The 27,692-nt window shown below is 43.8% G+C and overlaps 1 protein-coding gene across 11 annotated transcripts in view; it reads left to right on the forward strand.

Moving 5' to 3' along the window:
* The first annotated feature begins 16,573 nt into the window (after nucleotides 1–16,573).
* nedd1 (NEDD1 gamma-tubulin ring complex targeting factor) overlaps nucleotides 16,574–27,692 on the forward strand; it is a 52,939-nt gene continuing 41,820 nt past the window's right edge. For 3 of the 11 annotated variants that reach the window (XM_072562409.1, XM_072562420.1, XM_072562418.1), the window contains exons 1-5: nucleotides 16,724–16,964; nucleotides 19,317–19,460; nucleotides 21,388–21,482; nucleotides 21,638–21,754; nucleotides 23,663–23,803. In XM_072562409.1, the coding sequence (XP_072418510.1) occupies nucleotides 19,325–19,460; nucleotides 21,388–21,482; nucleotides 21,638–21,754; nucleotides 23,663–23,803 (489 nt within the window). In that variant the 5' untranslated portion in view covers nucleotides 16,724–16,964; nucleotides 19,317–19,324. Of the gene's footprint in view, nucleotides 16,682–16,717; nucleotides 16,965–19,316; nucleotides 19,461–21,387; nucleotides 21,483–21,637; nucleotides 21,755–23,662; nucleotides 23,804–27,692 lie in introns of those variants that run through there. The other 8 variants (XM_072562411.1, XM_072562414.1, XM_072562417.1 and 5 more) reach the window with 8 other exon arrangements.

A 27,692-nucleotide genomic window follows, 5' to 3' on the forward strand; every position in this document is an offset into this window, starting at 1 on the left:
AGTTCTGGACTCCCTCACCCTAGGGAAAAGACCTTGTCTGTTTATCCTATCCATGCCCCTCATGATTTTATAAACCTCTATAAGGTCACCCTCAAACTCTGATGCTCCAGGAAAAAGAGCTCCAGCCTATTCAACCTATCCATATAGCTCAAATTCTCCAACCCTAGCAAAATCCTTAGAAATCTTTTGTCAATCCTTTCAAGTTTCAAACATCCTTCCGATAGGAAGGAGACCAGAATTGCATGCAATCTTACAAATGTGGCATAACTAAGCTGTAACATGACCTCCCAACTCCTATACTAAATGCTCTGACCAATAAAGGAAAGCAGACAAAGGCCTTCTTCACTATCCCATCTACCTGTGACTCTACTTTCAAGGAACTATGAACCTGCAGTCTAAAGTCTCTTTATTCAGCAACACTCCCCAGGACTTAACAAATAAGTGTATAAGTCCTGCGCTGATTTGCTTTTCCAAAATGCAGCAGCTTGCATTTATCTAAATTAAACTCCATCTGCCACTCCTCTGCTCATTGGCCCATCTGATCAAGATCCCGTTTTACTTCTTCACTGTCCACTACACCTCCAATTTTGGTGTCATCTGCAAACTTACTAACTATACCTCCTGTGTTCACATCCAAATCATTTCTATAAATGGTGAAAAGTAGTAGACCCAGCACCGATCCCTGTGGCACACCACTGGTTACAGACCTCCAGGTTGAAAAAGCCATCCTCTGTCTTCTACCTTTGAGCCAGTTCTGTATCCAAATGGCTAGTTTTCCCTGTATTCCGTGAGATCTAACCTTGCTAACCAGTCTCTCATGAGGAACCTTGTCGAACGCCTTACTGAAGTACAAAGAGATCACGTCTACCACTCTGCCCTCATCAATCCTCTTTGTTACTTTTTCAAAAAACTCAATCAAGATCATGAGACATGATTTCCCATGCATATGATTTCCCACACTGACTATCCCCAATCAGTCCTTGTCTTTCTAAATACATGTAAATCCTGCCCCTCAGAATTCCCTCCAACAATTTGCCCACCACCAATATCAGGCTCACCGGTCTATACCCTGGCTTTTCATCACCAACTTTCTTAAATAGTGCCACCACTTTAGCCAACCTCCAGTCTTCTGGCACCTCACCTGTGAGTAATGATGATTTATATTTGTTTCAAGACATCCAGCACCTCCTGCTCTGTAATATGGACATTCTTCAAGATGTCACCATCTATTTCCCTACTGTTGGGGAAAAGTTTGCCCGGAAGCCATTTTCCTAATCCGGCTGAGAAACCATTTTGTGTCCCCAGAACTTTGCTGGCTGTGCATTCCTTACTATGAGGTAATGTGAAAGGTAGGCCTTATCTTCCTAAGGTCTCAAGATAGCATTTCCTCCCTTTGATGAATGATCAGTGCAGGCTGTAGAACCAGCCAAGCTGACATAGACTTGTCAATTAGTCCCACTTCCGTCATGAGTTATTGTCACTTCACGGTCATTCAGCTAATTTGGAACATCTCTGCTTAGTGTTAGCAATCTGTGTAACTAGAACAGATGGTGATACCATTTGTTCTGTCCACTTATGGAATACATAATAGTGCTTTAGTTTTGACCTTAATGACTAACCTCTAATTTAGTACCAACTTGTAAACATACCAAACTGTGTAATTAACGATCAGCTCCTATCTGTTTTCTCTATATAATCCTGTAGTATCCTGATGTACTTCGGAATAACACTGAGCCACAGTTAGGACGGCCAATTCCCTATGATATATCGTGTAATAAACTAATCAGTTCTCAAGGTCCGAGTCTCGAGAGTTTTCTTCAGCACCTACGTTATATTTCTTCCATGTCCTTCTCCACAGTAAACACTGATGCAAAATACTCATTTAGTATCTCCCCATCTCCTGCGGCGGGAGCTGGGCGGAAGTTCAGACGGAGCGCAAAGCCGGTCGGGAAGGTAAGTGATTGTTATTTAAGAACTTACCTCGACGCCAACGGTCTTTTCGCAGCAGAGAGCGGCGGGAGCTGGGCGGAAGTTCAGACGGAGCGCAAAGCCGGTCGGGAAGGTAAGTGATTGTTATTAGAGTGGGTGTGTTCTAAACCCCAGGTCCTACAAAGTAGGGTCTCCCTCCCTCCCTCCTCGTCTAACCTTAATTAAGAGTCCACAGACTTGCCATAGGAAGAGGGTCTAAGGAAGTTTAGATCGAAGAATGAGGCTTCAGCTCAGGAATCTTGATAAGGAGGTTGAGTAAAGAGATTACGCCACAGTTGAAGAGGGTGAAGACATGACTGCTCAGCTGGTTCAGTGCGCTACGTGTTTGATGTGACAGGTCAACGACTCTGGTGTGTCTGGCTCGTATATGTGTGGAAAGTGTGCGCACATTCAGCAATTGACCAAGCATATTGCAGCACTGACGAAAGAACTCGAAGACATTAGGCTCATCCGAGAGAACGAGATCTTTCTGGACAAGACCTTCAGTGATGTTATTACACCAATCATGTCAGAAGAGAGCAGAAGAGTGCAGACGATGAGGAGGCAGAGAGGAGACAGGTGCAAGAGACGCCGGGAGAAGTACCTGTCAGGAACAAGTTGAAGCTTTTGGACACAGTAGAGTCTGATGACACTGCCAGTTCGCAAGGCGGCCATGTTTGTCAATCAAAAGTTGCCGCAGAAGCAGAGCGGAAGAGTCGGACATCGCACAGAGCCGTGGTAATAGGGGACTCCATCGTGAGAGGAACTGACCGGGGTTTTTGTGGCAGCAGACGGGATTTAAGGATGGTGTGTTGCCTTCCTGGTGCTAGAGTGAAAGACATCGCGGACAGAGTGCAGGACATCCTCAAGGACGAGGGTGAAGAGCCCGAGGTGGTGGTACACGTCGGCACAAATGATGTCGGGAAGAAGAGGAGGAACATACTACAGCGAGACTTTGGAGAACTAGGAAGAAGGCTGAAAAGCAGGACGTCCAAGGTGGTTATCTCCAGTTTGCTTCCAGTTCCTCGGTCTAGTGTGGCCAGAAACCGGGAGATAATGGACTTGAACGTGTGGTTGGGGAACTGGTGCAGGAAGCAAGGTTTCAAGTTCTTGGATCACTGGGGTATATTTTATGGTAACCATAAATTCTACAAGAGAGACGGCTTGCACCTTAATAGATCAGGGATCAGCATTCTGGCAGGCAGGTTTTCTGCTGCAACACCGCTACATTTAAACTAAGTAGCGGGGGGGAGGGGACAAGCTGGATGTTTAAAAAGGAAATTGAAGGGGTAGTTAGAACAAGAGAAGTCAAGAAAGACAACTGTATCAAGGAGGCAGAAAACTGGAAAAGGCATCATGCTGTAAAGTTGAGTGAAATAAGGGTTGAGGGGAAGGGTGAGAGCAGTAACAAATTAAAAATTCTATATATGAATGCACGAAGCATTAGACACAAGGTGGATGAGCTTGAGGCTCTTTTGGAAATTGGCAGATACGATATTGTGGGGATAACTGAGACGTGGCTTCATGGGGACAGGGCCTGGGAAATGAATATTCAAGGCTACACGTGCTATCGTAAGGACAGACTGACGGGCAGAGGGGGTGGGGTGGCCTTGTTGGTAAGGGAGGATATTCAGTCCCTTGCGCGGGGGGACCTAGAGTCAGGGGATGTAGAGTCAGTGTGGATAGAGCTTCGAAACACTAAGGGTAAAAAGACCCTCATGGGAGTCATCTACAGGCCCCCAAACAGTAGTCTGGATGTCGGATGTAAGTTGAATCAGGAGCTGAAATTGGCTTGTCGCAAAGATGTTACTACAGTTGTTATGGGGGATTTTAACATGCAGGTAGACTGGGAGAATCAGGATGGTATCGGGCCTCAAGAAAGAGACTTTGTGGAGTGCCTCAGAGATGGATTTTTAGAGCAGCTGGTGCTGGAGCCGACCAGGGATAAGGCGATTCTGGATCTGGTATTGTGTAACGAACCTGAATTGGTCAGTGACCTCGAAGTGAAGGAGCCATTGTGAAGTAGTGACCATAATACAATAAGCTTCAATCTGCAATTTGAGAGGGAGTGGGTACAATCGGAAGTGACAATTTTTCAGTTGAATAAAGGGAAATATGGAGCTATGAGGGAGCAACTGGCCACAGTTCAATGGTGCAATACCTTAACAGGGAAGACCGTGGAGGAACAATGGCGGATATTTCTGTGTATAATGCAGAAGTTGCAGGATCAGTTCATTCCTAAAAGGAAGAAAGATCCCAGGAGGAGACATGGGCGGGCATGGCTGACGAGGGAAGTAAAGAAACATATAAAGTTAAAAGAGAAAAAGTATAACTTAGCGAAGATAAGTGGGAAAACTGAGGACTGGGAAGCTTTTAAAGAACAACAGAGGATTAGTAAGAAGGAAATACGCAGAGAAAAAATGAGGTACGAAGGTAAACTGGCCAAGAATATAAAGGAGGATAGTAAAAGCTTTTTTAGGTATGTCCAAGGCAAAAAAATGGTTAGGACAAAAATTGGGCCCTTGAAGACAGAAACAGGGGAATATATTACTGGGAACAAAGAAATGGCAGAGGAATTAAATGGGTACTTCAGATCTGTGTTCACTGGGGAAGACACAAGCAATCTCCCTGAGGTAACTGTGGCTGAAGGACCTGAACTTAAGGGAATTTATATTTGCCAGGATTTGGTGTTGGAGAGACTGTTAGGTCTGAAGGTTGATAAGTCTCCGGGACCTGATGGCCTGCATCCCAGGGTACTGAAGGAGGTGGCTCAGGAAATCGTGGATGCGCTGGTGATTATTTTCCAGAGTTCAATAGAATCGGGGTCGGTTCCTGAGGATTGGAGGGCGGCTAATGTTGTGCCACTTTTTAAGAAGGGTGGGCGGGAGAAAGCAGGAAATTATAGACCAATTAGTCTGACCTCAGTGGTGGGAAAGATGCTGGAGTCTATTATAAAGGATGAAATTACGGCACATCTGGATAATAGTAACAGGATAGGACAGAGTCAGCATGGATTTATGAAGGGGAAATCATGCTTGACTAATCTTCTTGAATTTTTTGAGGATGTAACTCAGAAGATGGACGAGGGAGATCCAGTGGATGTAGTGTACCTGGACTTTCAGAAAGCTTTTGATAAAGTCCCACACAAGAGGTTAGTGAGTAAAATTAGGGCGCACGGTATTGGGGGCAAAGTACTAGATTGGATAGAGAATTGGTTGGCTAATAGGAAACAAAGGGTAGTGATTAACGGCTCCATTTCGGAATGGCAGCAAGTGACCAGTGGGGTACCGCAGGGATCCGTGCTGGGACCGCAGCTTTTTACAATATATGTAAATGATATAGAAGATGGTATCAGCAATAACATTAGCAAATTTGCTGATGATACAAAGCTGGGTGGTAGGGTGAAATGTGATGAGGATGTTAGGAGATTACAGGGTGACCTGGACAAGTTGGGTGAGTGGGCAGATGCATGGCAGATGCAGTTTAATGTGGATAAATGTCTGGTTATCCACTTTGGTGGCAAGAACAGGAAGGCAGATTACTACCTCAATGGTATCAAATTAGGTAAAGGGGCTGTTCAGAGAGATCTGGGTGTTCTTGTCCACCAGTCAATGAAGGCAAGCATGCAGGTACAACAGGTCGTGAAGAAGGCTAATAGCATGCTGGCCTTCATAACAAGAGGGATTGAGTATAGAAGCAAAGAGGTGTTTCTGCAGCTGTACAGGGCCCTGGTGAGACCACACCTGGAGTACTGTGTACAGTTCTGGTCTCCAAATTTGAGGAAAGACATTCTGGCTATTGAGGGAGTGCAGCGTAGGTTCACGAGGTCAATTCCTGGAATGGCAGGATTGCCTTACACGGAAAGACTGAAGCGACTGGGCTTGTATACCCTTGAGTTTAGAAGACTGAGAGGGGATCTGATTGAAACGTATAGGATTATGAAAGGATTGGACACTCTGGCAGGAGGAAACATATTTCCGCTGATGGGGGAGTGCCGAACCAGAGGACACAACTTAAAAATACGGGGTAGACCATTTAGGACAGAGATGAGGAGAAACTACTTCACACAGAGAGTGGTGGCTGTGTGGAATGCTCTGCCCCAGAGGGCAGTGGAGGCCCAGTCTCTGGATTCATTTAAGAAAGAATTGGATAGAGCTCTTAAAGATAGTGGAGTCAAGGGTTATGGAGATAAGGCTGGAACAGGATACTGATTGGGAATGATCAGCCACAATCATATTGAATGGCGGTGCAGGCTCGAAGGGCTGAATGGCCTACTCCTGCATCTATTGTCTATTGTCTATTGTCTATTGGCTCCACACATAGGCTGCCTTGCTGATCTTTGAGGGGCCCTGTTCTCTCTCGTTACCCTCATGTCCTTAATGTACTTATAAATACCATTTGGATTCTCCCAAACCCTATTTGCCAAAGCTATCTTATGACCCCTTTTTGCCTTCCTGATTTCCCTCTTAAGTATACTCTACTACCCTTTATACCCTTCTGAGGATTTACTTGGTCTCTCTTGTCTATACCTGACATACGTTTCCTTCTTTTTCTTAATCAGAACCTCAATTTCTCTAGTCATCCAGCCTTTCTTTTTACCCTAATAGGAATACACTGTCTCTGGACTCTTGTTGTCTCATTTATGAAGGCTTCCCATTTTCTAGCCGTCCTTTTATCTGCGAACATGTGCCCCCAATCAGCTTTTGAAAGCTCTTGCCTAATACCATCAAAATTAGCCTTCCTGCAAGTTAGAATTTCAACATTTAGATCCTTTTCCATCACTATTTTAAAACTGATAGAATTATGATCGCCTGCCCCAAAGTGCTCCCTTACTGACACCTCAGTCACCTGCCCTGCCTTATTTCCCAACAGTAGATCACGTTTTGCACCTTCTTTCGTAGGTACATCCACATACTGAATCAGAAAATTTTCTTGTACACACTTGACAAATTCCTTTCCATCTAAACCCTTAACACTATGGCAGTCCCAGTCTACGTTTGGAAAGTTAAAATTCCCTACCATAACAATCCCCTTACAAATTTGGTTCTCAATTTCTCACTGACTATTAGGGAGTCTACAATACAATCACAATAAGGTGATCATCCCTTTCTTATTTCTCAGTTCCAGCCAAATAACTTTCCTGGATGTATTTCCAGGAGTATCCTCCCTCAGTATAGCTGTAATGTTACCCTTTATCAAAAACGCCACTCCCCCTCCTCTCTTGCCTCCCTTTCTATCCTTCCTGGAGCATTTGTATCCTGGAAAATTAAGCTGCCAGTCCTGCCCATCCCTGAGCCACGTTTCTATAATTACTATGATATCCCAGTCCTATGTTCCTAACAATGCCCTGGTTCATCTGCTAGCCCTGTTCGGCCTCTTGCATTGAAGTAAATGCAGTTTATCAGTCCTACCTTGTTCTCTGCTTTATTCCTGCCTGCCCACTCCCTTTCCCAACTGTACCTGTCTCAGATTGATATCTTTCCTCACTATTCCCCTGGGTCCCACCTCTCCCCCCAACTTACTAGTTTAAATCCACCTGAGCAGCTCTAGCAAATCTCCCTGCTAGTGTACTGGTCCCCATCCAATTCAAGTGCAATCCGTCCTTCTTGTACTTCTACCCCAGAAGAGATTCCAATGATCCAAAATGTGAACCCTTCTCCCATGCACCAGTACCTCAGCCACACATTTATCTGCTCTATCCTCCTATTCCTATCCTCACTAGCTCATAGCACCGTTCCTGCCTAATTTTCTATATTCTGTCTTCAGAATATCATCCTATGTCATTAGTTCTAATGTGTACAATGACCTCCTGCTCGTTCCTCTCCCCTTTGAGAACATTCTGCACCCTCTCTGAGATATCCTTGATCCTGACACCAAGGAGGCAACACACCATTCTGATTTTTCGCTGCTTGTAGCAGAAACATCTCTCTGTGCTTCTGACTAGAGGGTTCCCTATCACAATTGATGTTTGGAATCCGATACACCCCTCATTACATTAGAGCCTGCCTTGATACCAGAAAGTTGGCTGTTCATGCTACATTCCCGAGAGTCCAACACCCCCTACATTTTCCAAAACAACATAATTGTTTGAAATGAGGAAAGCCACAGAACACTTCTGCACTACTTGCCTACCCCACCTCCCGTTCCTCGAGTTAAACCATCTATATATCCTGCATCGTTAGATGTGACATTCTATCAGTCTTTCTCTACAGCCAGTCAGTTAATTAACATGCAAAGCCATTTGTAGCAATATCACCCCTAGTAATTACATAGAGTCATAGAGTCCTAGAATGTTACAGCACGGTGACAGGTCTTTGGCCCAAACTGGGCCATGCTTACCAAAATGTCTATCCACGCTAACCCCATTTCCCTGCACTTGGCGCATGTTTCCTCTTCTCTCTACAAGAATCTCAGGGAGTCCCTCTCCCACTGCAACTCCCAGGTCATTTCCTCTGCCCTGAAGCTCTTCAAATGATTTCGAAGCTCCTTGGATGCGGCCTGAACTGCTGTGCTCTTCCAGCACCACTAATCCAGAATCCATGTCCTTCTAAACCTTTCCAATCCATGTATTTGTCCAAATACTTCCAGTGGCAGCTCATTCAATGTGCGGACCACCTTGTGTAAAAATCTTGTCCTTCAGGTTCCTTTTTATTCTTTCCATCTAACCTTAAATTCATGCCCTCCAGTCCTCAATTGTCCAACCTTGGGAAAAAGACTGAGTACATTCACCCTATCCATGCCTCTCATGATCTTATACACTTCTACAAGATCCCCCCTCAGTCTCCTACACTCGAAAGAAAACAATCCTAGCCTGTCTAACCTCTCCCTATAACTAAGACCTGTGAAACATCTTTGTAAATTTCTTCTGCACTCTTTCAGTTTAATAATATCTTTCCTATAACAAGGTGACCAAAACTGAACACAATACTCCAAGTGCAGCCTCACCAGTATCCTGTACAACTGCACATAACTTCCCAACTTCTATACTTAATGCCCTGACTGATGAAGGCCAGTGTGCCAAAAGCCGCCTTCACTGCCCTGTCTACCTGTGAATCCACTTTCAGAGAACTGTGCGTCTGATCTGCAAAGTCCCTCTGTTCCACATCACTCCTTTAGGCCCTACCATTCACCATGAAACTTCTACTTTGATTTGACTTTCCAAATTGCAAGACCTCACACTTACCTATATTAAAAATTAGGCATTTCTCAGCCCACTTGCCTAGCTGATTAACATCCTGCTGCAAGTTCTAATAACCTTCCTCACTGTCCACCATACTGCCTATTTTAGTGTCATCTGCAAACTGGACCTGATCAGGTGTACCTGAGAACTCTGTGGGAAGCTAGAGAAGTGATTGCTGGGCCTCTTGCTGAGATATTTGTATCATCGATAGTTGCAGGTGAGGTGCTGGAAGACTGGAGGTTGGCAAATGTGGTGCCACTGTTTAAGAAGGGCAGTAAAGACAAGCCAGGAAACTATAGACCGGTGAGCCTGACCTCTGTGGTGGGCAAGTTGTTGCAGGGACTCCTAAGGGACAGGATGTACATGTATTTGGAAAGGCAAGGACTGATTCGGGATAGTCAACATGGCTTTGTGCGTGGGAAATCATGTCTCACAAATTTGATTGAGTTTTTTGAAGAAGTAACAAAGAAGATTGATGAGGGCAGAGCAGTCGATGTGATCTATATAGACTTCAGTAAGGCGTTCGTCAAGGTTCCCCATGGGAGACTGATTAGCAAGGTTAGATCTCATGCAATACAGGGAGAACTAGCCATTTGGATACAGAACTGGCTCAAAGGGTGGTGGTGAAGGTTGTTTTTCAGACTGGAGGCCTGTTACCAGTGGAGTGCTACAAGGATCGGTGCTGGGCCCTCTACTTTTTGTCATTTACATAAATGATTTGGATGCGAGCATAAGAGGTACAGCTAGTAAGTTTGCAGATGACACCAAAATTGGAGGTGTAGTGGACAGTGAAGAGGGTTACCTCAGATTACAACAGGATCTGGACCAGATGGGCCAATGGGCTCAGAGGTGGCAGATGGAGTTTTTGGTATGCTTACCTTTATTGGTCAGAGTATTGAGTACAGGAATTGGGAGGTCATGTTATGGCTGTACGGGACATTGGTTAGGCCGCTGTTGGAATAGTGCATACAATTCTGGTCTCCTTCCTATCAGAAAGATGTTGTGAAACTTGAAAGGGTTCAGGAAAGATTTACAAGGATGTTGCCACGGTTGGAGGATCTGAGCTACAGGGAGAGGCTGAACAGGCTGGGGCTGTTTTCCCTGGAGCGTCGGAGGCTGAGGGTTGACCTTATAGAGGTTTACAAAATTATGAGAGGCATGGATAGGATAAATAGACAAAGTCTTTTCCCTGGGGTCGGGGAGTCTAGAACTAGAGGGCATAGGTTTAGGGTGAGAGGGGAAAGATATAAAAGAGACCTAAGGGGCATATTTTTCACGCAGAGGGTGGTACGTGTATGGAATGAGCTTCCAGAGGAAGTGGTGGAGGCTGGTACAATTGTAACATTTAAGAGGCATTTGGATGGGTATATGAATAGGAAGGGCTTGGAGGGATATGGGCCGGGTGCTGGCAGGTGGGACTAGATTGGGTTGGGATATCTGGTCGGCATGGATGGGTTGGACTGAAGGGTTTGTTTCCATGCTGTGCATCTCTATGACTCTATGTCTTGTAAATTCTCAGCCAAATCATCTTTCAAAATAAAGTTAAAAATGTCCATTGCACTTCTAGGTTTTGACCTATGGTCATGAGCTGCTATTCCATGTTAAACATTCTCAGCAAGTTCATGTTTGCGCTTATCCTGAAGTCGTAGATAATAAACAAAAATTTTACTTTGCCAGGTTACAACTCTGGCTATGTGGTTACATCAAGAACAGATATCTTGCTTGGAAGTCAATGGAGAACAATGTTGCCAAGCTACGACCTGTTCAAAGTCTCTGTGATATCAGACATACTTCTTAACAAATAAGGGAGGATGAAGATAGTGTTTGACTAGAATGCAGGGATGAAACCACCTCAACTACATGTTGACAAAAGGTCCAAGTCACACACTCCACAACAGGATCATGATTACCCACACAAGTTTCCAAAATGCACAGAGAGTCCAGGTCTTATCAAGTCATGACATTTAATAGAGGAAGGGTACAGAAATAGAAATTACGTTAAAGAAGAAAATATGAGGTTATGTCAGATAATAAAAACAAATAAGAGCCAAGCTGAACATAGAAGGTAGGTGGAAAACTAAATATGAGTAACAAAGAGGGTTTATGAAGAAAGTTTGGCAGTTAATGTATAATTAAAGACCAAAGCCTTCAGGAAGCACATTAATAGCAAAAGGGTGGTAAAATGAGTTGTCAGGCCAATTAGGGACTTAGAAGGGAATTTACAAATAGAAACAAGAGCCATAGCTGAGATGGTAAATGAATACTTTGTTTGCAGGGCAAATGCTGCCCAGACCAAGGTGAAATTCAGTCACTGGAAAGATTTAAAATTGATGAGGAAGTACTGGGTAAACTGTTGGCACTTTAAGTTGATAAGGAAATTAAGTTAATGAAGGAAATTAGGGTGGAATTATCTGAGGTACTGCCAATCATGTTTCTGGATTTGAAGGTGATCCGTGTTCTAAAAGGGTTGTAAAGGTCAGCCCAGCAATTACAGATGAGTCGGTTTAACGGTGGTAGGAAAAATCTAGAAAAACATATTTGGGACAGAATAAATCATCACATGGAAAAACATGGGTTGGCTTGGAAGCGTTTGCATGCAGTTTTTTAAGGGAAGATTGTGTTGAGATTGCTGGTGTTTTTTTGAAAAGGTAACAGAGAGGGTCAATGCAAGGCTGTTGATGAGGTATACATGGACTTTCAGAAGGTGTTTTATACAGTGCGGTAGAACAGATTTTTGAGGAAGGTTATAGGTCATTGAATAAACGGGAGACCTGAATGATAGGAAACAGAGTAATAATTAATGGATATTTTTCAGGCTGATGGAAAGTTTATAGTAGAATTCTCCAGGAGTTGGTATTGGGACACTTGCTTTTCCTGATATGTATTAATGATCTAGGTGGCATGGTGGCTCAGTGGTTAGCACTGCTTTCTCACAGCACCGCTTTCTCGCAGCACCAGGGTCTCAGGTTCGATTCCAGTCTCGGCTAGCTGTCTGTGTGGAGTTTGCACATTCTCCCCGTGTTTGTGTGGGTTTCCCCCAGGCGCTCCGGTTTCCTCCCACAGTCCAAAGGTGTGCGGGTCAGATGAATTGGCCGTGCTAAATTGCCCATAGTGTTAGGTATGTTAGTCAGAGGGAAATGGGTCTGGGTGGGTTACTCTTTGGAGGGTTGGTGTGGACTTGTTGGGCCGAAGGGCCCGTTTCTACACTGTAGGGAATCTAATCTAATCTGGATCTTGGTATGAATTGGGCAATATCAAAATTTACAGATGATGCCAAAAATGGAAGAATTGTGGACAGTGTGGTACTCCAAATGAACATTGACAAGTTTGTAGAGTCAGCTGATAAGTGATAGATGATGCTCAATGCAGAGATGTGTGAGGTGGGAACCTTGGTGCACAGACAGGCTGTATAAAATAAAGGGCATGCAGGAGTGAAAAGACCTGGCTGAATACGTATGTAAGTCATTAAAGGCATGTAGGGAGAGCTGTTAATAAAGCAGACAATATTCTAGTTTTCATTAAAGAATACAGGGCAGAGAGATTATGATGAATTCTTAAGACATATGACACTGGTTAGACCTTAGCTGAACTACTGTGTACAGGTCTGAGCATTAGGAAGAATGAGAATGCATTTAAGAGGGTACAGAAGAAGTTTCGGAGAAAGTTTCAGATATTTCCCTTGGCAAGGAGAAGGCTAAGAGGAAACTTGATAGGTTAAGACAGAGTAAATAACAAGAAACAGTTCCCATGTGTGGTGTTGTAAGGAAAAGACTGGACATTGGCCCATAAGACCATAAGACCATAAGACATAGGAGTGGAAGTAAGGCCATTCGGCCCATCGAGTCCACTCCGCCATTCAATCATGGCTGATGCGCATTTCAGCTCCACTTACCAGCGTTCTCCCCGTAGCCCTTAATTCCTCTAGACAACAAGAATCTATCAATCTCGGCCTTGAAGACATTTAGCGTCCCGGCTTCCACTGCACTCCGTGGCAATGAATTCCACAGGCCCACCACTCTCTGGCTGAAGAAATGTCTCTGCATTTCTGTTCTGAAATGACCCCCTCTAATTCTAAGGCTGTGTCCACGGGTCCTAGTCTCCTCGTCTAACGGAAACAATTTCCTAGCATCCACCTTTTCCAAGCCATGTATTATTTTGTACGTCTCTATTAAGTCTCCCCTTAATCTTCTAAACTCCAACGAATACAATCCCAGTATCCTCAGCCGTTCCTCATATGCTAGACCTGTCATTCCAGGGATCATCCGTGTGAATCTCCGCTGGACACGTTCCAGTGCCAGTATGTCCTTCCTGAGGTGTGGGGACCAAAACTGGACACAGTACTCCAAATGGGGCCTAACCAGAGCTTTATAAAGTCTTAGTAGTACATCTCTGCTTTTATATTCCAACCCTCTTGAGATAAGAGACAACATTGCATTCGCTTTCTTAATCATGGACTCAACCTGCATGTTTACCTTTAGAGAATCCTCGACTAGCACTCCCAGATCCCTTTGTGCTTTGGCTTTATTAATTTTCTCACCATTTAGAAAGTAGTCCATGCTTTTATTCTTTTTGCCAAAGTGCAAGACCTCGCACTTGCTCACGTTAAATTCCATCAGCCATTTCCTGGACCACTCTCCCAACCTGTCTAGATCCTTCTGTAGCCTCCCCACTTCCTCAGTACTACCTGCCTGTCCACCTAACTTCGTATCATCGGCAAACTTAGCTAGAATGCCCCCGGTTCCCTCATCCAAATCATTAATATATAATGCGAACAGCTGTGGCCCCAGCACCGAACCCTGCGGGACACCGCTCGTCACCGGCTGCCATTCTAAAAAAGAACCTTTTATCCCAACTCTCTGCCTTCTGTTAGACAGCCAAACCTCAATCCATCCCAGCAGCTCACCTCGAACACCATGGGCCCTCACCTTGCTCAGCAGCCTCCCGTGTGGCACCTTATCAAAGGCCTTTTGAAAGTCTAGATAGACCACATCCACTGGGTTTCCCTGGTCTAACCTACTTGTTACCTCTTCAAAAAATTCCAACAGGTTTGTCAGGCATGACTCCCTTTACTAAATCCATGTTGACTTGTTCTAATCAGACTCTGCTCTTCCAAGAATTTAGAAACCAAATTCCAAGAATTTAGGCCCAAACATAAAATGCTCAGACAGGCAATGCAGACACAATGAGTCAAATAGCCTCCTTCTACACTATAACAATTCTGAGATTCTGAGAAGAATAGAAGTCAGCTGTGCAGAGTAAACATAAACATACACACTTCTGTGGCAATAAAGTGATGGAACACCAGGATAGTTAACACACTGATGATCATGAGCAGCCTAGGGAAAAGTCCACAGTCCCAGAAGGTTACAGCTTAACAAGATCTAGTCAAACTGCCAAGATAAACTGACTTTTTGACTTCTGCATTTGTAAATTTTATGATCCCTATCTCTGTGTAACTAATTTTGTTATTACCTGATGTTGATGTATTTCAACTTGTAGCATATGTGAGCTACCTTTGGGGAGTGGTTTTGCTCAGTGGTTGGGGCAGCACGGTGGCTCAGTGGTTAGCACTGCTGCCTCACCTGGGTCGATTCCCGCCTCAGGCGACACTCTGTATGGAGTTTGCACATTCTCCCAGTGTCTGCGTGGGTTTCCTCTGGGTGCTCTAGTTTCCTCCCACAATCCAAAGATGTGCAGGTGAATTGGCCATGCTAAATTGCCCATATGTCGGTTAGGTGCATTAGTTAGAGGTAAGTATATGGTAGGGGTCTGGGTAGGTTACTCTTCAGAGGGTCAGTGTGGACTTATTGGGCCAAATAGCCTGTTTCCACACTGTAGGGATTCTATGAAAAACTATCATCTTTTTGGTGATGTTCCTTTAAGATCAAAATATGCAAATGAGCCAAGTAGCCTGATATTTTCACAGTCTCACAGCACTGCTGTACTTTTGAGACAAGCTATGTCCGAAGAATACTCTCTGCCGAATGTATTAGTTTAGCTGCAATAACACCGCCAGTGATCGCTATGTGAAACACAATTCCCATACCTCACTTGCATTACATTCAGACAACACAAAATATTATTCCATCAAGAAAGGTGACTGGACTTGAAACACTGACTATGTTTTCTCTCCAGAGATGCTGCCAGACCTGCTGAGTTTCTCCAATATTTTTTTTTGTTTAAGATTTCCAGCATCTGCATTTCTTTCTTTTATAATATTATTGTACTCTTCTGCACTCTAAGGCTTAATACATGGAACAGGCCACCGGCCAATGTAAGATTTTTTTTAAGGTTAAAGTGCTGCAAGATCCGATCCCAGCATGACCATCAAGGATTGGCTGCCTTACACTTCACAGTATCGCAGAATTGCTACGGTGCAGGAGGAAGCCATTCAGCCTATCATGCCTGCATCAAGTCTATTATGAAGAAGGGCTTATGCCCGAATCGTCAATTCTCCTGCTCCTTGGATGCGCTTTTCTAGCAACACATTTTTCAGCTCTGATCTCCAACATCTGCAATCCTCACTTTTTTCTCAGTTCCATTATGGAGTGCCAATCTCTGCCTTTTCCTTCTAAAAATTGTAAAGAAAATGTTTGGACACTACTTGTCCACAATACCTGTGATATTGGGGCTGTAAATTTTCAGAGAACCCAGGTTTACAGCAATTGCTAAGTCCAACTGTTCCCTGGGTTATCAGCATCTGACATATTACTAGGACATTGCTAAGACCACATGATATGACTGCTATTTGACATAGGCTTTCAGATGATGAGCCAGAGATTTCTCTCACTCTGGAGGTTATGCAAAATTCCCAGTATTCTCCTTTTCAAAAGGTCAGTTTGCTGGGTAGGCCATTGATCTCACCCTGTCATACAGTCCACAAAACATAGATTGAGAAGGAATCTATCCTTCCTTCCCAGTAACTAATGAGGGCTACATTGATTTTTTTTCTGCTTTGGCACCTGTGCATTAGTTGACCTCCAGCTGCCATGGGTGTGATCTGGCTACATGCAGTTATGTACTAGGCATGTCAGGGTGTGCACTAAGCATGTGTGACCAGGCAGTAAGTATGACTAAACATGTGAAAGTTTGTACTGGGGTATGGACAGTATTTCCATCAGTGCACTTGTCATGTTTTGGGTATGTACAGGAGTGTACTGGGTATTCACAGTAATGTACTGGGCATTTATAAGAAGCAAAAATCCTCAGATAGCAACAAGGTGATAATAACAGAGATTGCAGGATGAATTCAGCAGGTCTGTGGAGAGAAACAGACAGAGTTAACGTATCGTCTAGAGACCCTTCTTTAGAATAGAAGATGACAAACCGCCTTTAAGTACCTGTCTTAGATCCACATAGACAGCACACTCACTCCGCCCCTCACCAACTGACAGCAGAGAGCGCGCGGGCGCAGCCAACGGCAGCGCCGTGGGAGGGGAGACGCCTGTAGAGCTGCGCGCGCACCTCGGGAGGGCAGCTGTTGGCGCCAAGGCGAGTTCGGAGCCAGGCCTGTCCTGAGCGGTCGGTCAGTGAGGAGGGGGAGGGGGAGGGGGAGGGGGAGGGGGAGGGGGAGGGGGAGGGGCGGACCCCGGCCCGGTGAGCGGTCAGTGAGGGAGTGACCCCGGCCCGGTGAGCGGTCAGTGAGGGAGTGACCCCGGCCCGGTGAGCGGTCAGTGAGGGAGTGACCCTGGGAGGAAGCGCTGGAGGCCCAGGACCCTCCAGGAACCACGGTGTATCAATCTGCTGCCGGCGGGGCCCACTGGCCTCCCTCAGGTCCCCGATGCAGCAGAGCCCCGGTCCCCGTGTAGTTTTTCAAGTAAGAGCGGCCTGCCCCGCAGAAACTAGCTCCCCTCCAGCGGTATCTCCTTTCCCCTCCGCTCTTCCTTCACCGGGGATGAAGTTCTATCTTTACTCTTAACTTTTCAATGTAGACCAATTTATGTACCACCTTGGGAGATTTCAAATCATCGTAGTCGATGAAGCACTTTCTAAAGCTTAATCACTATTGTGATGTTGGAAATGGCTCAGCCAATTTGCGCACAGCAGTCTCCCTCAAACAGCAATGTAATATTCTGTGTGATGTAGTTTGTGGCGTTAATATCACCTATTCAATCGGATCTTTTAAAACTACCTGAGCAGGTAGATGACACTTCAGTTTAATGTCTCATCTGAATGAAGGCCCTTGAGATAATGCAACATTGCTTCAAGTACTGGAATGTCAGCTTGGATTTTTGTGCTAATGCTTGGAATTGGACTTGATTCAGAAATGAGTGTGTTACCAACTGACCTGCAGCTGATGCAAACAACGTGACACTGACATTTGTTTTTGTGATGTTGATTGAAGGAAAAATATCAGCCAAGATCTTGAGAAGGACATAGCTGCTTTGAATTTGGTTGTGAGTTAGTTTACTCGTCAGACAGACAACCTAGACTTAATCTCAGTTGATTGGATGGCTGGTTTATGCTGCAGAGTAATGCCAACAGTCAGGGTTCAATTCCTGCACCCGGTCACCATGAAGGGCTCACAATCTTGAACTCCCCCCTCTTCTGAGGCATGTACTTTAATGAGAAAGCAGCCCTGTGATCCTTTGGGACTGTGGAGTCTTTAATTTTATTTAATGTTTTATTGTTTACACAGCATCATTGACGGTGCAGTACAGCACTCCGATGTGGATTATCAACCAAGATTGTAGGCTCATATCTCTGGAATGGGATTTAATTCCCCATGATTTCTGACTCTGGCAAGACTGTTACCGCTCAGTGGGCTACAATTACAATTACAACTTCTAATCATAAAGCATTGTTAATGCAACAGTTGGTGCCAGTACAGCTGTTTTTTTAAATCTGACATAAATTTGCAAAACTTAAAATTTGTCCAGACAAAATATAAAATCAATTAAATTATAAACTTTGAACATCTGCCCCCTCAATCTCTCAGCTATCAATCTACTCCTTGCCCACACTCAGCTGCCAGCCTAACTGGTCACCCATTTACCTTCAGTTATGAAGGAGAGTCCTATTGAATTTGAAACGTTAAGCCTATTTCTCTCCCTACAGACACTATGTTGAGTTTCTCAAGCACTTTGTATTTTACATAAGATGCTCTTTGTTTTCGGTGCATGTGCACTAAAGCAAGCCTTAAGTCGAAGGTGGCTTTTTCTCTGTCTTAATCACCCCTCTAAGGATAGAATTATATAACGCAGTGCTTAATACAAGCAGATTAATTTCAAATGCTTTTACCTCTGCATTAGTCGATGAGGGTTCAAGTCCTACTGTACCTTTTTTGAGACTGCACATTCAATGCAGTATTCAGAGGAGTCCTGTAAGTGCTGTCTTTGGGTGCTGTCTTTCAGGTGAGATGTTAAAACGAGGCTTTGCCAGTCAATTCAAGGTGGACATAAAAGAATGATGGCACAACTTTGAGGAGCAGGAGACTTCTTTGCTGTCTGCTGTACCAATATTGCAAAAGCAGATTTTCTACTTTATTATCCCTCTTTGTTTTTGTGGGTGTTTGCCTTGCACAAATTGGTTTCAATGTTTCTGACATTCTGACTAATCGTAAGTTTTTTAGTGGCTGTGAAACACTTTGGGACTCCCTTAAATTGTGAAAGGAACTGTATAAACGTTGACCTTTCTGTTTCTGTTGATGCCTTTTTTGTGTCCAAATCTTTGCTAAATTATCTAAGTGAGAAAACACTTCTACAAAATTTCTTTTATTCAAACTATAATTAAACAAAGTGTCTATAATGAAAATAGACCTCAGTAATAAATACTTTTACCTATACCTTTTAAGGAAGTTTTCCTTTCAACTCTAGGTATTTGACTTTTAGTCAAACTAGTTTCTTTCATTTGGAATTGAGGTATCAGACAGATGGATCTTCATAAAATCCATCTTTTCCTTTCTCAACTTTCAGTCATCCTTCCTAAATATATTTCTGTACCTCAGGTAGAAATTGGGTGCATTTGTCTTTAAAACATCCCAATGATCGAAGGCAGGTTCTTACCTGTTTGGATGTTGCCAATGGCAATTTACATGCACACTTTAAAAGTTAATTAGTATTCAAACCCAATACTTATTCAGTGTTTGAGAAACTACAGTATATTTAACCATGCTCCTTATTCTGGAGGCTGTTCTATTTCATATGTATCTCATGTTTATATGTTGCAGGATATACCATGCAGGATAACATCAAATTAGCCTCATGTGGGGATGACATTAAAATCTGGGATTCGCTTTCAATGACAGTGGTGGAACAGTTTAACCCTCACAAGAAACCCTGTGAAGTAACGTCTGTTTGCTGGACTGTTGATAATATCCTTTGGACCTTACAGCTGTCAGTAACAATTCTATTTATGTAATCAGTTGCTATTAGACAGCCCGTTGGGAACGACGATTACTTACTTGACCTCTGGTTTGTTGAGTTCTGAGGTAATTGTTGTGTCAAGGGTACAGTCTGGGAGATTGAGGGGTGACCTGAAAGAAGATTATAAAATATGATAGGCATAGATAAGGTGAATAGCAAGGATCTTTTCCCTAGGCTGGAGTAGTTCAAAATGTATTTTTAAGATGAGGGGGAAAGTTTTAAAAAGGATATGAGGGTCAATTTTTAGGTTAGTGTGTGGAATGGACAGTCCGAGGAAGTGATGGATGCAGGCATGGTTACAATATTTAAAACACATTTGGATAAGTACATGAATAGGAAAGATTTGGAGGGAAATGGTTCAAATGCATGCAAGTGGGACTAGTTTAGTTTGGTAGGCATGGACTAGTTGGACCGCAGGGTCTTTTTCCATGCTGTATGATTCTGTGTGGCGGTGCTTAAAGAGTTGGGTAGATCAGGGTTGTTGGGAAGTTTGTTTGCACGGTCCATCTCAATTTTGCACGTTCCTGACAAAACCTGTTGATGTGCTTGGTGCCTTCCTCATGACCACCGCACTATTTAGATTCATCTGAAGCCAGGGACTCGCGTCAGTGAGTAGGTGTATTTTAACCTCTTCAGGGATGCTTTGAGGACACCCTGCCCCCGACCTTAAGTGTTTTCACTGTCTTCCCACTCAGCAAAGCTGATTTTCAGTGGTTACTGTCTCAGTGCTAGACATGGGACAGCACGGTGGCTCAGTGGTTAGCACTGCTGCCTCGCAGTGTCAGGGACCTGTGTTCAATTCCTAGCCTTGGGTAACTGTTGGTGTGGAGTTTGCACATTCTGTCTGCGTGGGTTTCCCCTGGGTGCACCCACAATCCAAAGATGTGCAAGTTGGTGAATTGGCCATGCTAAATTGCTCATAGTGTTCAAGGATTGTGTAGGTTAGGTGGATTAGTCAAGGATAAATGTAGAGTAATAGGGGAGCAGGTCTGGCTGGGATACTGTTCAGAGGATCAGTGTGGTCTTGCTGAGCTGAAGGGCCTATTTCGACACTAGGGATTCTATGAATCACGTCTTGGGGAAGGACACTGTTATTGGACAGCGTTTCTTTACAATGGATTTGGAGGATGGTGTAAAGACCACTGATCGGACCTTACTGCTTTGAGGTGCCTGCTATAGGTTGTTCAAGTCTCTGCAGCCTGTAGGACCATAGTGACCATGCCACCTGGTAAATCACCACTTTAATCTTGAGATTGTTGACCCACAACTTGACAAGTGCTCTTATCCTCTGTTGACAACTAGCATATTAGATAATACAGTGACTTTCATCACCTGTACCTGTTTCCAGCAGATCAAGGCTCCCAAGATATGAAAATAGTTTTATGAAATGATTTAATAATCTGATAAAAGGACCCTAAATGATTAAACTGATACAAGGGAAATGTTTTGCTCCAAGGTTGCAGCATAGCATCTTTAAAAAGCAGATTAGAATGATTGGGTTAAGACTATTTTCGGTCCACATGATGATCAGCTGCTCGATTCCTGTTACTTTGCTGGAATTTTGAGTATTTTTCTGGTTTTTGCATTTTATTTCCACTCTGCAAGGTTTTACTAATTTTTCCTTGCCTCCGTCCTTGCCCTATGGATCTGTTCACATCTCTAGGTTTTCCTCTGCTGCGTTTATCATTTGTTCCATCTTATTAATGGCTAATGCTTTCATGACTGCCTATTAATTCTATATTTAGTACTCAATTTCCTCTGCTTACTTGAGTCAGGGTTTAATTTACAAATTCTGTTCTTTAGATAGAAACTTTGTTCCCTTAACAAGGCAAAGTACCTTTGTTTCTAAAATCATTTTACCTTAATTTTCTTCACATCAGTGTTTGTTGAGCTCATCAAGTAGTGGGGACAAAATAGTTCTGTCATCCTGCAGATCCACCCCAGTTCCTATAAAAGATCTTGCTGAAGGGGTAGGTAAATATCTATTACTGTAAAACTCCTTTAAGATTGAAAAATATAGCTTGAGGGAACATTTTTCAACTAAACTTTATTAATATAATTTAAATGTCTCATTTATTGAGGTTATGTGTCTGTTTTAATAATCAAATTTTCTCTTGTTGCACAGAAAAAGCAGACATGTCTAAGTCTGAATTCTAATTCGAAATGTATTGTAAGTGGAGGTCTTGATAATACAGTCAATATCTGGGACATAAAGTCAAAGAGATCGCATAGGACACTGAAGGTATTCTGTCGAACAACGGTCAAATGTTAGTGAATATTTTAGTTTCCTGTGCAGTGTTGAATGTGTCACAATTCATATTGATAATTTAATAAAAATGTATTCATAAAAATTTTCATAAGATGGAGATGAGCAATTTCTTTGCAGAAGGTTATGAATCTTTTGATTTTTCTGCACTAGAAAGCATTGGAGACTGAGAGATTAAAAATATTCATTGCTGAAATAAGATTTCTGAATGACAGAAGTTAAGGGCTATGGAGAACAATCCAAGTTAAGATCAAGATCAGATTAACTTTGCTCTTATTGTATAATGGAGCAGGCGTGAAGGGGCTGCACTTTATTTTTCAACAGGGGCAGGGTAATTAGAGCATGTTGATCAATTTTTAAAAAAAATCATTCATGAGATGAGAGCGCAGCTGGCTCAGCTAGTATGTATCGCCCATGGGCATTTAAGAGTCAAACACGTTGGACCCAGAGTCACATCTAGGCCAGACCAGCTAAGGATGGCTGTTTCCTTTCCTAAAGAATATTAGTGAACCAGATGGGATTTTTCAACAATCGACAATGGTCGTCATTAGGCTCTTAATTCCAAATATTTTTGAGTCGAATCCCACCATCTGCCATGGTAGGATTCGAACCCAGGTCTCCAAAATATTGCGTATGTCACTGGATTAACAGCAATAATACCACAAGGTCATTGCCTCCCTGCAGGCAAAAATTGTGTCCTTCCTTTGCTGGGCCATGACTCTCAGGCAGGAATTAGTTTGAAAGTTCCTGATCTCATCATTGAAGCTGTACGTCGGTCAGGAGGATCAATGGAACGCAGATTGATATGCTGTCAGGGAAGTGAGAGGGCTTGCAATCCTTCGGTAGATGACGTGTCTGCTGGGTAAAAATGTGAAAAAACAGGCACGACAGTGTCAGTGATGGTTACTAGACTGATGAGGATCAAATCAGTAATCCCGGGAACGCAACTTTATATCCCACCACGGTATTTCAAGAATTTGGTTTGATGTTAACAAAACGATAAATTCAAATTCAATTGGATTTTAGTATCTTGGGTCATAATTTAAACTGGTTAAATTCAAATTTGACAAATGCTGTTGCCAAAATAGCAACCAACTCTGGTATCTATTTCACAGCCATATGTTGCATATTTTTAATTTTCCAATACTCTCTGAGACTGCTAGTTAGTCACATGACAGGTACTTGTAAGCTCTCAGCGCAGAATAGTGTTCACTCTCTCTTAAAGGTACAGTACACAGTTTAAACTTCATAGAACCTGTTCTCATCTACACACTTCTCACAAAAATTAACTCAAGTTTGTTAGGCATGACTTCCCTCTGACAAAACCATGCTAATTATCCCCGATCAAACCTCGCCTCTCTAAATGGAGACTAATTTTATCCTTCGCTGCCATTGATGTGAGACTGACTTGGCCTATATTTCCGTGATCTATCTCTATCATCCTTTTGTAAAGAGGAACCACTTTACCTATTTTCCAGTTCTGTGGCATCTTCCTTGTGGCCAGAGATGAATGAAAAATTTGGGTCAGGGTCCCTGTTACATATTTGCTCCTCCTCCTCCCACAACAGCCTGGGATACAACCTGGGATCTGTCCACTTTTAAAGACACCAAAACTTCCAATGCCTCCTTGCTTCTTATATCAAATTGCTCAAAAACATCACAGTATGTCTTGCATTGTTCTCCTGAATTGTTTAAGTACCTCAAGGCATTCTATACCACTTAAGACTAAACTAATTATATTCCTAACTCTGAAAGTATAACAAATTAATATGCCATTCTTCGTACTCTGTCAGTGAAACTTTCTTTGCTTTGTTTTTTAACATTTGCTGATCTAAACACAAGTTCCATTTGAATAATTTTGTATTATCAATATGTGTTTTACAGGATCACAAAGATGAAGTCAGTAGTGTCTGTTTCAATTGGAATGACTACTATATAGCATCGGGTTCTCGCAGCGGTGATATTATTGTGCATAGTGTTACAACTAATATTTCTAGTGCTCCATTTGGCCATGGTAAAACTCAGGTATGTGCTTTCTTCAGCAGTGCTTTGACATGTAAAATTTGTAAACGTTATTTCCCCACTTTTGTATATTGGCTATATGTTAGAGAATTGAAAATAGTTTTTTCCAAATGTGGTTTAGGACTTGAGTGATTCAGCAAGTTATTAGAAATAATCTTGAAGAAGCCTTACTGGAATGACTTGCTTGATGCACTGTCTGAAAGGATTTTGCAACCAGATCAGTAATAATTTTCAAAGAGGTATTTGTTTAATATTTTAAGGGAAGAAACATTGTACTGTCTCCATGATTGAATTTTCTGAGCACTTCAGTAAATCTTTTCACCACCTCCATGTACTTTGAGCACTGGTCCCTTAGATATAGCACCCAATTTCCTTAGTATTTGGTGTTCTTAAATTGAAGGAACAGGAGAATCGACGTTTCGGGCATAAGCCCTTTTTCAGGAATGAGGAAAGTGTGTCCAGCAGGCTAAGATAAAAGGTAGGGAGGAGGGACTTGGGGGAAGGGCGTTGGAAATGCGATAGGTGGAAGGAGGTCAAGGTGAGGGTGATAGGCAAGAGTGGGGTGGGGCCGGAGAGGTCAGGAAGAAGATTGCAGGTTAGGAAGGCGGTGCTGAGTTCGAGGGATTTGACTGAGGCAAGGTGGGGGGAGGGGAAATGAGGAAACTGGAGAAATCTGAGTTCATCCCTTGTGGTTGGAGGGTTCCTAGGCGGAAGATGAGGCGCTCTTCCTCCAACCGTCGTGTTGCTATGGTCTGGCAATGGAGGAGTCCAAGGACCTGCATGTCCTTGGTGGAGTGGGAGGGGGAGTTGAAGTGTTGAGCTACGGGGTGGTTGGGTTGGTTGGTCTGGGTGTCCCAGAGGTGTTCTCTGAAACATTCCGCAAGTAGGTGGCCTGTCTCCCCAATATAGAGGAGGCCACATCGGGTGCAGCGGATGCAATAGATGATGTGTGTGGAGGTGCAGGTGAATTTGTGGCGGATATGGAAGTATCCCTTGGAGAGAAGTAAGGGGGGAGGTGTGGGCGCAAGTTTTGTATTTCTTGCGGTTGCAGGGGAAGGTGCTGGGAGTAGAGGTTGGGTTGGTGGGGCTTGTGGACCTGACGAGGGAGTCGCGGAGGGAGTGGTCTTTTCGGAACGCTGATAGGGGAGGGAAGGGAAATATATCCCTGGTGGTGGGGTCCGTTTGGAGGTGGCGGAAGTGATGGCGGATGATACGCTGTACATGGAGGTTGGTGGGGTGGTAGGTGAGGACCAGTGGGGTTCTGTCCTGGTGGCGGTTGGAGGGGCGGGGCTCAAGGGCGGAGGAGAGGGAAGTGGAAGAAATGTGGTGGAGGGCATCGTCGATCACGTCTGGGGGGAAATTGCGGTCCTTAAAGAAGGAGGCCATCTGGGTTGTACGGTTTTGGAACTGGTCCTCCTGGGAGCAGATGCGGCGGAGACGAAGGAATTGGGAATATGGGATGGCATTTTTACAGGTGGCAGGGTGGGAGGAGGTGTAGTCTAGGTAGCTGTGGGAGTCGGTCGGTTTATAGTAAATGTCCGTGTTGATTCAGTCGCCAGAGATAGAAATGGAAAGGTCGAGGAAGGGGAGGGAGGAGTCTGAGACGATTCAGGTGAATTTGAGGTCGGGGTGGAAGGTGTTGGTAAAGTGGATGAACTGTTCAACCTCCTCGTGGGAGCACGAGGCAGCGCCGATACAGTCATCAATGTAGCGGAGGAAAAGATGGGGGGTGGTGCCAGTGTAGCTGTGGAAGATGGACTGTTCCACATATCCAACGAAGAGGCAGGCATAGCTGGGGCCCATGCGGGTGCACATGGCTACTCCTTTGGTTTGGAGGAAGTGGGAGGTTTGGAAAGAGAAGCTGTTCAGGGTGAGGACCAGTTCAGGCAGTCGAAGGAGGGTGTCGGTGGAAGGGTACTGGTTGGTATGGCGGGAAAGGAAGAAGCGGAGCGCTTTAAGTCCTTCATGATGGGGGATGGAGGTGTACAGGGACTGGATGTCCATGGTGAGGATAAGGCGTTGGGGACCGGGGAAGTGAAAATCATGGAGGAGATGGAGGGCGTGGGTAGTGTCCCGAACGTAGGTGGGGAGTTCTTGGACTAATGGGGACAGGACCGTGTCAAGGTATGCAGAGATGAGTTCGGTGGGGCAGGAGCAGGCTGAGACAATGGGTCGGCCGGGGCAGTCAGGTTTGTGGATTTTGGACAGGAGGTAGAAACTGGCGGTGCGGGGTTGTGGGACTATGCGGTTGGAGGCAGTGAATGGGAGATCCCCTAAGGTGATGAGATTATGGATGGTCTGGGAGATGATGGTTTGGTGGTGGGAGGTGGGGTCATGGTCAAAGGGGGCAGTAGGAGGAGGTGTCCGTGAGCTGGCATTTAGCCTCAGCGGTGTAAAGGTCGCTGGTGTTTTGCCTCAACGGTGTAAAGGTCATTAGTCCAAGAACTCCCCACCTACGTTCGGGACACTATCCACGCCCTCCACCTCCATGATTTTCGCTTCCCCAGTCCCCAACGCCTTATCTTGGATATTTCAATAAAGTTGCCTTTTCTAAACTTAATCCGTCTTTATAAAACCATTCCATTCCAAATATAAGTTTTAATCTCCTTATCTGAGGAAGAATATTCTGGCTATGGAGGTAGTGTAATAAAGGTTGACCAGACTCTGTGCGTTAGAGAGACTAGATCTGTTAGGACTATATTCATTGGAGTTTAGAAGAATGAAAGACATCTCATTCAAAAATTATAAAATCATAACAGGACTAGAGAGGATAAATGCAAGGTAACAGTTTAAGGATATAGGCCTTTTACGACTTTGATAAATCTTTTCACTCAGTGAGTGGGGAGTCTGTGGAATCCTTCCACGGAAAATAGTTGAGGACAAAACATTGACTGTATTCAAGGAGTTGGCCATAATTCGTAGGACTAAAGGTATCAAAGGATATGGTAAGAAAGCAGAGATACTGAACTGGGTGATCAGCCATGCTCATGTTGAGTATTGTTGCAGGGTCAAAGGACTTCTGAAGGGCAACTGGTGGTGGTCAATAAATGCTGGCTAGTCAGCAATGTCTCACAAGTGAATTTTAAAACAAAAGTCCTACTCCTCCTATTTACTATGTTTGTTTTTTTATATATAGTTAGTAAATCTTCTCTGAACTGCTTCCAAAGTATTTAAATTTATCCTTAAATAAGGGTACTGATATTATATACTATTGTCCTGTATAGTTGAAACATAATCTCCCTACTTTTGTATTCAATTCACCTCACAGTAAGTAGGAGCATTCTATTAATTTACTTAACTGTTTGTTACACCTGCATTCTAGCCTTCTGTGATTAGTGCACTTTGGCCAGTCAAATCCGTATATCAGAGCTCTACTCTATCTCACCATTTAGATAGTATGTTCCTTTTATATTTTTCTTGCTAAAGTTCACAGTTTCACATTGGGAATGGCACAGTAACTAAGTGGTTAGCACTGCTGTATCATAGTGCCAGGGACTCTGGTTCAGTTCCAGCCTTGGGGACTGAATGTGAAGTTTGCACATTTTCCCTGTGTCTGCTTAGGTTCCCTCTAGGTGCTTCAGTTTCCTCTTCCTGTCCAAAGAGGTGCAAGTTGGGTGGATTGGCCATGCGAAATTGCCCCTAATATCCAGTGATGTGCAGGCTAGATGGATTAGCAATTGAAAATGCAGGATTACAGGGACAGGATTGGTGAGTGTATTGTGTCTGGGCGAATGTTCTTTAGTGGGTTGGTGCAGACCCAGCAAAACCAAACGGTCTCTATCTGCACTGAAGGGATTCTATAGTAATTTTCCCACATCATACTCCATTTGTTATACCTTTGGCCACTCATTTAACCTATATCGTTTTGCCTCACATGTCCTCTTCATAATTT

This window comes from Chiloscyllium punctatum, chromosome 44, assembly GCF_047496795.1.
Source record: "Chiloscyllium punctatum isolate Juve2018m chromosome 44, sChiPun1.3, whole genome shotgun sequence".
NCBI lineage: Eukaryota > Metazoa > Chordata > Chondrichthyes > Orectolobiformes > Hemiscylliidae > Chiloscyllium > Chiloscyllium punctatum.